At 57.8% G+C, this 13,947-nt stretch overlaps 1 protein-coding gene across 1 annotated transcript; it reads right to left on the reverse strand.

The window, feature by feature from the left end:
* Positions 1-1,937: 1,937 nt before the first annotated feature.
* Positions 1,938-5,259, reverse strand: TMEM106C (transmembrane protein 106C). The gene is made up of 8 exons (XM_021548549.3): positions 5,199-5,259; positions 4,000-4,211; positions 3,840-3,903; positions 3,338-3,497; positions 3,116-3,256; positions 2,953-3,002; positions 2,652-2,705; positions 1,938-2,299 (listed from the first exon to the last, which is right to left on the reverse strand). Exons 2-8 carry the CDS (start codon positions 4,190-4,192, stop codon positions 2,176-2,178), a joined length of 786 nt encoding a protein of 261 aa, XP_021404224.1. The 5' UTR covers positions 4,193-4,211; positions 5,199-5,259; the 3' UTR covers positions 1,938-2,175.
* Positions 5,260-13,947: the final 8,688 nt, after the last annotated feature.

A 13,947-nucleotide genomic window follows, 5' to 3' on the forward strand; every position in this document is an offset into this window, starting at 1 on the left:
TGTCACCAGGGCAATCCCCTCCTCCCCACGAATTTCATCCTGATTTTTACCTGCAAAAAACTCAATTTTGGGCTGTTTTGCAGCACTGGAAGTAGGAGACTCCCCTCTTGCTGCGCCACAAAAAATCCCACATGGAAATTCCTCTCCTCACCAGACTGTTCATTACAGGCAAAAAAAAAAATGTCAGAAATGGGATTTTTTTAATGATCTTGACAAAAATCAGCCCAGTGACCCCGAAGAGCCCCAAACCTGCTCAGAGGCCCCAGGCAGCTCCTGGGGGAGGAATTCCAGAGTTTCATCCCAATTCTTTTGGGTCAAAACTCCTCTTTTTGCCTCTGTGGATGGCAAAGCTTTGCTCGGAGAAATTATAACTTGAAAAGATTCTTTATAAAAAAGCCATTTTGGATCAGAATTTGAGTTTTAAAACCCTCCCAGTTTCAAATGCAGCAGCTGCCAGTTGTGGCCAAGCACCAAAACATTGGCAGGGGAAATTCATTAAGGAGGATTGGGGGATTAAAGAGGATTTTCCACCCAAAAATGCCCTTTGAGATGCTCTCCTAATGATGGGGGCTCTGCACTGAGGGTTTGGGGTCAAATCTTTCCCCTCCTGGCGCAGCCAAGCAGCAAATTCGGGGATCCCTCCTGGGGGCAGCCCCCCCAAAAACCTTCCAGGATCCTTGGAAAAGTGGGAATAGGGCTGGGGGTAAAGAGGGGGAAAGGGAATGTGGGGAGACCCCCAGAAAATCAGGATTAAACCCAGCCAGGAGAGGAAGAAAATGCAGAAAAAGCAAAGTTTGGGATTTCTCCCTTTTCCTTAAAAAAAAAATAAGGAAAACTCAGTGGGAATTGGTCACCGGGGAAGGAGGTTGGGATTGGGATCTGGGCACTGGTCCCAGCTGGGAATGGGCACCTGGTCAAGTTTTTTCCCCAAAAAAATTACTGGGAAGGGCTGGGCTAAATGGGATTTTCCAACCTGGAGAAGGAAAGGCTCCAGGGTGACCTTTCAGGAGAGCTGGGGACAGATTTGGGATAAAGGACAGAGGGACAGGACATGGGGAGTGGCTTCCCACTGGGATCTGGAGGTTTGGGTGGGATTTTGGGAAGGAATTCCTCCCCGTGAGGGCAGGGAGGTCCCAGGATGGAATTTCCAGAGGATTCCCCATCCCTGGGGATGAGTTTTAGCATCCCCCTCAACCCATTCTTGGATTCTATGGAAATCCATCAGCAAAACAGCGATTTTTGGGCAAAAAACACCACAGGAGCAATCCCAGCAGAGAACTGGATTTAGGACAAATCAGAGCTTTTTGTTAAAATAAATAAAGGACAGTGCATGGAAAGATCCAAATCAGGTTTAATGGAGAATTCAGCCCTACAAATGCTGCAGGGGCAGGTATCTCCTGCTGGAAAAGGGAGCAAAGTGTGGATTTTGTGCCACCGTCACCCAAAAATCCAGTAATTTTTCCACTCAGGAAGGATCCCCTCAGATGTAGCTGTGTCTGAATCCCGAATCCCACGGGAAACGAGGGCTGAAATTCCAGAAAAAAACTCCCAAAAAGGGGCAAAATGCCAAAGGGCTGCGGGGGCCGAGCTGGCAGCTGGATTTTGCTCGGGATAGCGGCTGGCAGGAATGTCCAGCTCCCGGCAGGGAGGCCTTGGAATCCCAGCCTCCCACAGAACCCCCTCCAATCCCTGCTGCTTTGGGAAGTGGAGCACAAAAAGCAGCAAATTCCCGGATTTCAAACCCCAGGGAAGAGCCTCTGGATGCCAAATTGTCGGAGCCACAGGGATAAAATGAGGAAGAAGTTCATTCCAATGATTTGGGTTCCTTTGCCTCCTTCCAGGGTGTAACAGAGGCTCATTCGGGGTGGGAACTGTCCCTCTTTTGGGGTCCTGAGGTGCTGCTACCACTGAGCAGGAAAATAAACTCATTTCCCCTGAAAATAATAAATACATTTACTCTCAAAAATCAAACTCATTTACCCCAAAACACCCTGACGGTTCCAAGCTTCCAGAACAGGTGCAAAGCACTGAAAACCTCTGGGATTTCAGCCCTTAATCCAGGAGGGAAAGTTCCAGATTCCTCATCAAAAAGGAGGGGAAGGAGCACCCAAAGGCCCCGGAGCTGCTGGGTGTGTCCCCGCAGAGCCACTCACGTCCCGGTGCTCCCGGGAGCCCTCAGGGCGCCGCCCGGGCCGCGGCGGGCAGCGGGGCCGTGGAGTTGGAGCTGCAGTCCAGGTAGTGGAAGGTCTCCAGGGAGCTCTGGGCGCTGCGGCCGATGTAGGACAGCTTCACCGAGGTCCTGGCAGGGCAAAGAGACACTGCAGCACGTTTGTAGTCATCACACAACTCTCCTCTTTTTCCTCAAAAAAAAAAAAAAAAAAAAAAAAAAAATGCAGCGGGTTTTGGTGAAAAGGTGGGAATTGCAGCCTCTGGAGGGAACTGTGTGCTGCACCTCATATTTATCCCCGTGTGCTGGATTAAAACCTGACCCTGAGGTGGATTTGGGGGGAATCTGGGGAAAAATCCAAGCAGGATTTTCTCCCTGAAGCCCAAATCCATGGCTGGAATCCCCTTGGGATTCAGGAATCACCGAACAGAATCTTTAAGGTGGGAAAAGAGCTCCAAGAACCCTAAGCAGGAGCAGCACCCACCTCATGAGGATCACGATGTTGTGGACCTTCACCTTGGGCAAAGTGCAGAAAAAACTGGAAAAGATCAGGGAAATTGGTCAGCAAGTGAGAAACTTGAGGAATTTGGAGTTTTTTGGCAGCTCCTGCTGGTATTTTTCACTTTGGTGTTAACAAAACCATCTCACAGCCCCTTGAGAAAATTCCTGGCCAAGGAAGTGAGCAGGAAAAGTGAGTGATTTACAGATTAATTTCCCAAATTTTAATCAAAGCAGCTCCAACCCTCTCCCTCCCCAGGCATCTCCAAGGAGCAGTAAATCCTTACTACACATAGGACAGGGATCCACCCAGCTCTGCCTTCACGGTGAAATTCACCTGCAACAGAGCAGAAAAATCAGATTTCAGTGCAGTTTCATCACCCTTCAACCCCATTTCTGAGGGAGTGGACAGAGCAAAAGCAGCTGTGGCCCCTGGACACTGCTCAGTACCAGTTTGTCCCTCAGGGGCTGGATGCTGGAGACGTTGGTGAGCTGCTGGCTGCCCACCACAGTGTTCATGTACTGCACCTGGCTGCTCAGGCTGCTCACCGACACCGAGTAGAAGTTGGAATTCCTGATCCTCAGGGTGGCCTGGAGGAGAACAAAAACAACCCTGACCCTGCTGGCTTGTTCCCCTGGTGATTTATTTTCCCAAATCCACAGAAACTTTACCGTGATGGCCAGGAGGACAGCGGAGTTTTTCCTGTCAAACCACACCTGGACCACTTTGATGCCACCATCGTCCACCAGCACAGAGTGGGGGAAGAGGAAGAAAACCCCCAGGCCGGATAGCAGCAGGCAGAGCAGCACTGAGAGCAGGACATAGAATTTCCTGGGGAAAAAAACCCAAAAAAATTAAATTCTTCACCTCCTCTGCTAGATTCAGATCCTAAAAAAACCCCACCCCGTTTGGTTTCCTCGGAAGAAGCACCCAAGAGCTACTGTCACATTGTTAATATTAAATGGCTCAAAATCCTCCCTTTCCACATTTGGGGTTGGGTACTGAGCAACCCAAGCAGCATTTTGGGGTCTTTTTACAGCTGCTCCCAAAACTCCAGTGAGGGGACAGAAGGTGGGAGAGGGATCATGGTGGTCATGGTAGAAATATTCAAAATCACACTTTAAATCCTATTTTTTGGGGAAAAAACAACCCCTAAAAGAACTCCTCCCTTACGTTCTCTGAGGACGAAGCCTTTGGTCGCTGTAAGGGATCAGAGCCACTAACTCATTCACCTGCTCTGGGAAGCAAAACGGGAATAACACATTAAAAAGTGACTTTTTTTCGCTGTTTGGAGCTGGGATTTGGGGTGTTTACGCCCCAGAGGAGCAGCCACCTGTGGGGATGCAGCCGATGCCCTGGCAGGTGGGACAGGTGATGCTGTCCCGGCCAGTGAATTCCATGTAGGGAATCTTGGCCACGTCCTCCACGGGTTCCTGGCCAACCAATACATCCTCATCCTCCTCATGCTCAGCCTTCCTCCGGCTCGGGGCAGCGCTGGAGGAGGGCAGGGAACGCACAGAGCCCATGGTGGCGGCACGGTGTCACCTGTGAGAGGCAGCAGCAGCAGCTCAGGGCTGTTGAAAGGGTTTTAAAGCCCTTCCCAGGGGTCCCAAAGCCACCACAAAGTATCCCCATCCACAAGGGGAGAAAGGGACACCTTGATGGGCTCCACTTCCAGCCGCCCAAAACCCAGCGCGCCCCAGGGCACCCCCTCCTCCCCTGAGAGAGCATCTCCTCTTGGGGGGGCAGCCCCCAGCCCAAGAAACGGGCCCAGGGCTCGGCCACGTCCCCTCAAGAGCACCCCAGAGCCCCTGACCCCAGGAGAGGGACAGGCCCTGCTATGGACCCCCACCTCAGAAAATCCCTCATCCTCAGGGTCCCCCTCCCTGAAGAACGCCCTTTGAAGACCCCCTCCCTCAGAGACTCCCTCCCTCACAGACCCCCTCCCTCAGAGACCCTCTCCATCACAGACCCTCTCTCACAGACCCCCTCCCTCAGAGACCCCCTCTCTCACAGACCCTCTCTCTCACAGACCCCCTCTCTCATAGACCCCCTCTCTCACAGACCCCCTCCCTCAGAGACTCCCTCCCTCACAGACCCTCTCTCACAGACCCTCCCTCACAGACCCTCTCTCTCACAGACCCTCTCCCTCACAGACCCCCTCTCTCACAGACCCTCTCTCACAGACCCCCTCTCTCACAGACCCTCTCTCACAGACCCCCTCCCTCAGAGACCCTCTCCATCACAGACCCTCTCCATCACAGACCCTCTCTCACAGACCCTCTCTCACAGACCCCCTCTCTCACAGACCCCCTCTCTCACAGACCCTCCCTCACAGACCCTCCCTCACAGAGCCCCTCTCTCACAGACACCCTCCCTCACAGAGCCCCTCTCTCACAGACCCCCTCCCTCACAGACCCCCTCTCTCAGTCGCTCAGAGCCGCCCCCTCACAGACCCCCTCCCTCAGTCCCTCAGAGCCGCCCCCTCACAGACCCCCTCCCTCAGTCCCTCAGAGCCGCCCCCTCACAGACCCCTTCCCTCAGCGCTCTCCGCCAGGGGGCGCCCCGCTCCCGCCTCGCCCGCGGCCCCGCCCCCGCCCCCGCGCGCAGCCGCCGTCGCCGTGGCAACCGCGCGAGCCGCCGCTGGGTGGGGCCTCGCCGTGACCCCGCCCGTTCTCGTCGCGTGTGGATGGGCGGGGTTATTCAAATGAGTCTCAGTGAAGGGCGGGGTTTAGCGAGCCACGCCCCGTCGTTTCGCCCAAAGCGCACGCGCCAATGGTCAGGGGTGGGTGCAGTGACCACACCCTTCATTTGCATGCAATAGGCGTGGTCAGAGCAGCGCACGCGCAGAAGCAACGCCTGGTTCCGGTTGGGCGTGGCAGGGCGGGGCGTGACGTAAATCGCGCGCGTGCGCGCAGCGGGTGCGCTCTGTCCGGAGCGCGCATGCGCGGGGGTGGAGATGGGGAGGGGGCTGGCACTAGTGCGGGGCTCACAAGTCCCAGTTTGGGGATGCCTGTCCCAGTTTGAGCTCCATCACACCAGTACAGACTCGTGCCACGCCAGGGTGAGAGCCCTGCTCCCAGCCCGGAGCGGGCCCACACCGGTACGGAGCGGTTCCGAGCAGCCTGAGCCCACCTGTGCCCACCTGTCCCGGTACGGAACAGTCTGAGCCCACCGGTCCCGGTCCCGAGCAGCCTGAGCCCACCGGTCCCGGGCCCGAGCAGCCTGAGCCCACCTGTCCCGGTATGGAACAGCCTGAGCCCACCGGTCCCGGTTCCGAGCAGCCTGAGCTCACCTGTGCCCACCTGTCCCGGTACGGAACAGTCTGAGCCCACCTGTCCCGGTACGGAACAGTCTGAGCCCACCGGTCCCGGTACAGAACAGTCTGAGCCCACCGGTCCCGGTCCCGAGCAGCCTGAGCCCACCTGTGCCCACCGGTCCCGGTCCAGCCCAGCATCACCTCCAGCACCTCCCAATTTCGGGGGGAAATGCCCCCAGGCCATTCCCTCCCACCTCCCCCCCAGCCCCGGCCGCTCCATTTTCCTCCAATAAATTCCCTCCCGTGGGACTTTTTCCCACACACCTGAGAGAAAAACAGATATAAAACGAAATCACTCCCTCTCGCAATCACCCAAACGATCAAAATAAATTTCACGGCAAAATTAAAATATTTAGTGAGCTCCAGAGGCACCGCCTGCCCGGCCGCGGGAGACGTATCCCATGGAAATTTTATGGATCATTTATTCTGTCCTTCCCAGGAGCGAAATTTCAGGCGGGGGGAGAATTCCCGGCTCTCCTTCCTTCCTTCTCCCGGCTCCTTCCTGCGCCTTCCCGGGGGCTGTGGCGGGAAGGGTTGGAAAAGGAGAAGGGAGAGGGATTGGGAAAAGAGGAATTGGGAAAGGAGAAACCCCTGACAGTCCCTTGGGATGAGCTGCGGGATCAGCTCGACCCCGCAGAGAATTCCCAGAGCGAAGAAAGAAGCGAAAATTCCGCCCGCAGCCTCCCCTCGGCTTCTGTCGCTTCCCGGGTTGGATCCCGGATTTTTTTACCAAGTTTTTTCTGTCCCCCAAACCCAGCGGGAAGGGAGGAAGGGGGGAAAGCCGCTTTTCCAGCCACCGGCGGGATTGTGGAAGCGCTTCCCGGGAAACCTCCGCCCTCCCGGGATGGGATGAGTCCGGACCCATCCCCGGAGGAGCTCCGGGATGAGGGAGCGCTGCTCCAAGGACAGGGAAATATCGGAGTGGGGTTTTCCTCCTCTTTTCCGTGTGTCCTTCAAGGATTTCTGAGCCCTGGAACGGGATCGTGGAATCGCAGGAATTTTTGGGAGGGACCTTGGAGCTCATCCAGCCCCGTTTATCCCCCACGTGCCACCCTCCCAGGTGGCTCCAAGCCCCGCGCAGGGACAATTCCGGGGTGGCAGGGACGATCCTTAAGGTCCCTTCCGAGCCCAAACCATTCCATGGAGATGTGGGGATCCCAGTTCCTGGCACTGCACATCCCTGGGCCATCCTCCTCCTCTCCCAGCCCCGCCGATCCCTTTTTCCAGGCGGGAGCAGCACAACAAGCGCGGCTCCCGCTCACAGCTCTGGGAATTTCCAGGCAGGGATGAAATTCCCCGCAGGAATTAAATCCTCCCGAATCCCGCACACGCCGGCTGTCCCGGGGATGCGGAGCAGAGCCGGGATTTGGCCCCAGAGCCCTCGTGCCAGGTGGGTTGAGGGCAGAGAAGCAGCAGGAAACCAGGAGAGAGGGAGGGAATTCAAACAAACCCTCCTCAGGCACAGAATTTCCCCGGAGCTCGGGGGGCACAAATTCCGGGTGGGAAGAAGGTAAAAATTTGTATGGAAAATGCGTCACGCTGGTCTGGTGCACGGCAGGGGGAAAAGCCCTGGGAGATTTTGGGACATTGATTTGGCATGGGAAGAGCTGCGATCCCAAAAGCACCGGGATGGGGATGAGCAGCTTGCTCCGCTCCCCACCCTCCCGAAATCCCTGCGCGCCACGAAATTGCCTCTGATGAGCTCCCATTTCTTCCCAGACATTGTTTTTCCCTCCTCGGCCTCATTAAATCAATTTAAAGGCGATTTCGAAGCGTTTTCCCCACGCAAAGCGTGGCGGCTGAACCCGGTGCCCGCGGCTGCGGGGGCTCTGCTGCGCCGGGGGCTCGTTTGCTCCCGGGATTTTGGGTTTAGGGGACACCCGATAAACCCTGGCAGCAGCTGCAGGGCTTTTCTGGGAGCGCCTCTCGCTGCTTTATTCGGTGTTGCGGGTGGCTACATCCCGGGTGGGGATTTGAGGATGGAAAGGGGAAAATTGCCGAATATCCCCATTTTTTAGACCAGGGATGCAGCGCGCACAGGCAACAGGGCATCTTTGGGTTGGGTTGGACTGAGCTCTGCCACAGATCCCACATTCCACGTCACCAATAACAGGATTTTGGATGCTCCGTCCCAAATACTCTCACATCCTTCAGGAGCAGACAAATCCAGGTGTCCTGCGGGTCCCCGGGCTCGGATCAGCCTCGGGGCTCTGTGGGGACAACGGGAGCAGCCGGAGCTTGCAAGGAGCCAGGGGTGCTGCGGGTGGCACTCTGGTACTGGTGGCGTTTACTCCGTGCCCGTCCGGCACCGGGCACTCACCGGGAGCTGCCCGAGCTCACCGCACTTCTGGGAGGGGTGCCAGCCCCCAGAGCGCCGGGCGCTGGCACCCCAAGGGTCCCTTGCCCTGCTGGTGCTCCGGGGTGTGGGAGAGGGGTCGGGTGGACAGCGGGAACCCGGGTGGACACCGGGTGGTCGGCGGGAACGGGGTGGGCACCGGGTGGTCAGCGGGAACGGGGTGGGCACCGGGTGGTCATCGCGAACCCGGGTGGGCACCGGGTGGTCAGCGGGAACCCGGGTTGGGCACGGGGTGGTCAGCGGGGTCCGGGGGGCAGCGGGTGGTCAGTGGGAACCCGGGTGGACACCGGGTGGTCAGCGGGAACGGGGTGGGCACCGGGTGGTCATCGCGAACCCGGGTGGGCACCGGGTGGTCAGCGGGAGCCGGATGGTCAGCGGGGTCCGGGGGTCCGCGGGCGGCAGCGGCCCCGGGACCCCGCGCGGCCCCTCCGGGGAAGCCCCCGCGCCACCGGGGCCACGCTAATCCTTCGCCACGCCCCTCGCCGTGACCCCGCCCCTCTGCCCTTATTTGGCGAATGTGGGCGGGGCCGAGCGGGGCCGCGCAGGCATTGGCGGGGGGGCGGCGGCGCCGGTTCCCGTCAAAAGGCGGCGGCGGGGGGGCGGGGGTGGCAGCGGGGCCGGGGCTCAGGTACCGGACACCGGGACACCGGGACACCGGGACACCGGGACACCGGGGCTCGGGACACCGGGCAGGGGGTAGCGGGGCACCGGGACTCGGGCCACCGGGGTTCGGGACAGCGGGGCCGGGGCTCAGGTACCGGACACCGGGACACCGGGGCTCGGGACACCGGGACAGCGGGGCGGGGCTGAGGTACCGGGACCGGGGCTCAGGTACCGGGCCGGGGCTCGGGACACTGAGGCTCAGGTACCGGGCAGGGGACACCGGCGCTCGGGACAGCAGGGCTGGGGCTCGGGATAGTGGGACCGGGACTCAGGTACCGGACAGGGGGCACCGGGACCGGGGCTCAGGTACCGGGCAGGGAGCACCGGGGCCGACCAAGCCCAGCCCTTCTCAGCGCCCGCCGCCCCTGCCGTGAGTCCGGCGCTCCGCGGGACACGGCGTGGCCGCTGCGGGCGAACCGGGGGCGGCAGCTGGCGGGGGATCCGGGGTGCGGGGGCTCGGGGATGCGGGGGATCCGCGGTGCGGGGGATCCGCGGTGCGGGGTATCCGGGGTGCGGGGGATCCGGGGTGCGGGGGCTCGGGGGTCTCGGGGGTGCGGGGGCTCGGGGATGCGGGGGATCCGCGGTGCGGGGGCTCGGGGGGCTCGGGGGCACCTCCCAGCACGGGCTACTCCCGGTACTCCCGGGTGTCCCCGCCGGCAGCAGCGACACGGGGCGGGCGTTGAGGCTCCCGGGGCTTCCTGCTTGGTGCTCGCGGTGCTCCCGTGCTGGCTCGGGGCTCCCGCGCGTGTCGGAGCCCCCCGGTGCCCCGGGAGGGGTCGGGGGTCCCCCGTGAGACCCCCCGGCTCCCCGCGGCCCCCTTCGCCCGGGGCTCTCGGGGCTTTCCCTGCCAAAATGCGGATCCCCCTTAGGGCCGGGGGCTCCGGGGCTGTCCAGTCCCAGCCCCGACCACCCCCAAAAATCCGGGAGCTTTGGGGTGCTCCGGGAGCTTTGGGGTGCTCCGGGAGCTTTGGGGTGTTCCGGGAGCTTTGGGGTGTTCCGGCGCGTCCCCTTATCCCGGGAAGGCGCCGCTGTCCCCCCTCCCTGGGGCTCCCCCTTTTTGGGGGGCCTTCGAAACTGGGGAATTCCTGGCTGCCGTGGGGTGCCAATGTGACTTTAGGGTTTCCTGTAAGGTGATTTTAGCGTTTCCTGTGAGGTGATTTTGGGCTTTCTGGCTGCTCTCGTGGTTAAGCGCCCCATTTAAACCCACGTTCAAGGTCCCGATTCGGGGGTTTTTTGGGGTTTTTGGGGGGCTGAGCCCCTCGGCGCGGCATTAATCACCTTATTTCTTAATTCCCCAGTGCCTTCCCGTATTTTGGAGGATCCCGAGCCGTGCCAGCCCCAGGAAAATCAAGGTACGGGGGGATTTTTATCCACCAGGAATTGAGGGCTCCTCCGCTGGGCATCCCAAAAGAGTTTTTGGGGCGGTTTGGGGTTGGCAGAGGCGGCTGAGCCGCTCCTTCCTCTCCTTTTCAAAGCTGGAGCTTTGAGAAAAGTTGAGTGTTTTTCTCGGAAAGAGGATTTCGGGAGAAGCGACGTTTTTGCGGCGTCTCCTCCTCCCCCGGAGCCGCCCGTGACTCATCTTCCTCCGGCTCGGGGAAGGAGCCGCGGCCGCGGCGGGCCACGAAAATCCCGGGAAACTGCGCTTAAAGCCAGGCGGGAGCGGGAGAAATCCGGGGAAACCAAAGGCAGCAAAAATCCGGGGAGATGATGGGGAAAGCAAGGTGTGAGCGGAGCAAAAATCCCGGGAAATTGGGGTTTAAACCCAGGGAAGAGGGAGGAAAAATCCAGGGAAGTGATGCGGAAATCAAGGGCTGCAAGAATCCCAGGACACTGAGATTAAATCCAGGGAAATCGGGCAGTAAGGGGGTAAAAAATCCAGAGAAATTAAGATTAAACCCAAGGGTGAATGGAGAGAAATCCAGGGAAATATGGATAAACTAAGGGGAGCCAAAATGGTGTGAGTAAAGTTAAAGAAAGTTTAAAAAGCCCCGGTGTTGGGCTGGACCTGGTGGAAATTGGTTGAAATAAAGGTGAAAAAACGCCAGGGTGAGATTGGGTTCCCTCTGGAGTCCTGGAGCAAGGAAAGTCTGGGACATGATGATGCAGATGATGATGAGGATGATGAAGAGATGTCTGCCCCAGATCTCCAGGGCGTGACCAGATCAGGACTGAGATGTCCTAGAAATATCAAAAATCCCAAAAATCAGATTTTTCCCAGGTAAAAACGTGCCCGGGATCATAGCTGGGGTTTGTTTCCCCGAATCCTGCTGTGTTGAGGGAGGCATAAATGGAAAATCCAGGGAGATTTTTCCCCATTTAATGGCTAATCCTGCTCCAGAGAATAATTTTTAACTTCTTGTGGCCGAGCCAAAGCAGAGCCAGCCTGGCCTGAGCTCCCTGAGGGGAAATTCTGGAATTGTCAGAGATTGGGAGAGGGAAAATCCTAATTGGAGAAATTGGAGGTGGGCTGGGATGGAAATAGGAGCCTAAAAAGGAGAGGAATGGGAATTGAAACGGTTCTGGGAATTAAAAATAATTTTTTAAAAGTCAGGGAGATGATGGGGAAAGTGAGGGGCGAGAGGAGCAAAAAATCCAGGGAAAATGCGAGGAAAGCAAGGGGAGCAAAACTCCAGGGAAATGAAGATTAAAGTGCGGTGGGAATGGAACAAAGACCCGCCGGGGGTGGCAGTGCCAGGATGTCGCCGGTGCCACCCCCGGCGCTGCCGCTCCATCCCCAGCTCTGCTGACTCAGCTCCTCCTCGGGCCGTTTCTCTTATCTCGGCCCTTATCAGCTCAACCCTCGCCCTTTCCCCCCCCCATAAACGGAAAAGGGTGGAAAACAACACCTGGAATTTTCATCCCGGCATCCAAAGGCGTCTTCTCCTTCCCGGGAATGGCAGGAGCTGCTCCGGCTTCTCCTGGGGAGGGATTCTCCTTTCCTGGAGCCCTTCCCGAGCGTGTTCCTGCTTCCCGGAGCCAACCTGGGTGCAAAAGGGGATTTTTTTTTGGCACATGAAGCCTTCCTAATTATTCTCTGGAAAAGTTTGAGCCACTTCCTGAGGGTTTTCCCACCTTCTCCATGCCCCAGGCGTGGCTGCTGCTCCAATTTCCCAATTCCAGGCTGCAACAGCTCCGGCTGCTGCATCATTCCCACTCCTCCTCCTCCTCCCTCCTTGGGCAAGTCCAGCTTCTGGGGAATGAGAATTCCCTTTTCCAGAGGGGCTGTCCCAGGGAAAGGAGTGGACAGGCACCTGGGGCCTCTGGAGCTCCTTTTCCAGCTCCAATGCTGTGAAATTCCCTTTTTTATCCTCCAGGCACATCCCAGGGAAGAGATGGGAGGTTTGGCTCCCTGCTGCCCCAGAGAGTTCCCTAAAATCGATTCCTCCTCCCAAAAATCCCTGGGATATCTCCAGAAATCCCCGGCTCAGGAGCCTGACAAGGCCCAGCTCTATTTTTAGACCAGGACATGTCCCCTGCCCTTGGGCTCACCTGGATGGCCCCGGGAGGGGACAGCAAATCCCAGATTTCCTGGGAATTGCCACAGCTGGGAATCACTTGTGTGGCTCCACACCTTCCCAGGGCCCTTCAGGGCTGTTTCCAGCACAAAAAAGGGATTTTATTCCACAGCACCACAGGTGGTGCTGGTGCTGCCCTTCCACCTCTGCTCTGGGAATTTTTCTATAGGGAGAGCCCTTCCCAGTGCAGTTTTTCTGGAATTTTGTGGTCTTTTCCCCATTTCCTCCTGGCATTCTGGTGCAATTCCTGTGCCTGAGGGAGTCCTGGGCTCTGCAATCCCTTCCTGAGGGGCTGGGATGCTCCAAGAATTCCATGGGAAAACCTGGATTTGTGTCCTGCTGCTGCCCACGGTGGTCCCCATCCTACCCCGCTTCCCCCTGGGACAGGATGCAAAAATTGGGATTTTGGGGCCGTTTCATTCCTCAGAAATTCTCTTCCTGCTGCTCCCAGGGGTGGCGTTTCCAGCCAGGGAGGCTGGGGACAAAATGTCTGGGAATGGTTGTGCCCATGGAAAAGGGTGAGGAGGGATCTGATTCCTGAATCCCGGGGGGATTTGGGATCTCTGGAGGAGGGGGAGCAGGTCCAGGGCAGGGCTTTGCTCACAGCACAAAATAAAAAAAAAAAAAAAAAAAAAAAAAAAAAAGTCATTTTTGGGTCTTTTCGCAGCCCAGGAAGAGCTGGGAAGAGCAATTCCTGCTCCACTGGACTGGGAATGCTGCAGCTCCTCCCGGGAAGGGCAGAAGCAGAATTCCCCCCAATTTCTGAGCAGCTCCAGCAGCAGGAGAATTGCCAGGGAAGGAGCAGGGCAGGGCCAGGTCCCGTCACGTGCTGGGATCAGTTGGAATTTTCCTCCTGGCTTGCCCAGACAGGTGGGAAAAGCCAGGATTTGGGATCCAGCTCGTCCTTGTCACCCTCCCCATCACCTGGTTTGGTGTCTGGACGCCTTTGTGGGGTCACTGAGCAGCACAGGGGGCTGTCATCCCACCCAAAATTCCTTTTCCTCTCCCACTCTCTGTTTTTGGGGCAGATTTTGGGAGCGTTTCACTGGAATTTTCCTCCCTCTGGAGCAAAAAAAGCCCCAAGGGAGGCTGGAGATGGTTAAAAAAGAGAAATCCATGTTGAAAATTCCTGGGAATTGCGTTTTCCCGGCGTGGTTTTCTCTCTCCGGAGGGTGGCGGAGCACGAACCTGTTTGGGAATATTTCGAAATCCAGGGAGAAGCTCCGGAGGAGTTCTGGAATTTCCCACAAGCAGGGGCAGCTTCTGCCTGCCGGCCTTCCCTGGATTTTGTTTGGGATAGAATTAGGGATTAGGAAATAAAGGAGCAAAGGGAAAGATTTGGTAGGAGGAGGAAATCCAGGAAGGGTTCAGGGGACACCAGGGAAGATTCTGTGGGAAAAATTCCCATTCCTGGATTTTCTTGAGTTT

The sequence above is a fragment of the Lonchura striata genome, chromosome 27 (genome assembly GCF_046129695.1).
Source record: "Lonchura striata isolate bLonStr1 chromosome 27, bLonStr1.mat, whole genome shotgun sequence".
Taxonomy (NCBI): domain Eukaryota; kingdom Metazoa; phylum Chordata; class Aves; order Passeriformes; family Estrildidae; genus Lonchura; species Lonchura striata.

What these genes read in the sequence shown, in the direction of transcription:
- TMEM106C (XM_021548549.3), bottom strand. Translation starts at nt 4,192, where the DNA reads ATGGGCTCTGTGCGTTCCCTGCCCTCCTCCAGCGCTGCCCCGAGCCGG. An exon ending in AGGCTTCGTCCTCAGAGAAC is followed by an intron (nt 3,498 to 3,839) that starts GTAAGGGAGGAG and finishes TTTTTTCCCCAG; the next exon opens with GAAATTCTATGTCCTGCTCT. An exon ending in GGATCCCTGTCCTATGTGTA is followed by an intron (nt 2,706 to 2,952) that starts GTAAGGATTTAC and finishes GATCTTTTCCAG; the next exon opens with TTTTTTCTGCACTTTGCCCA.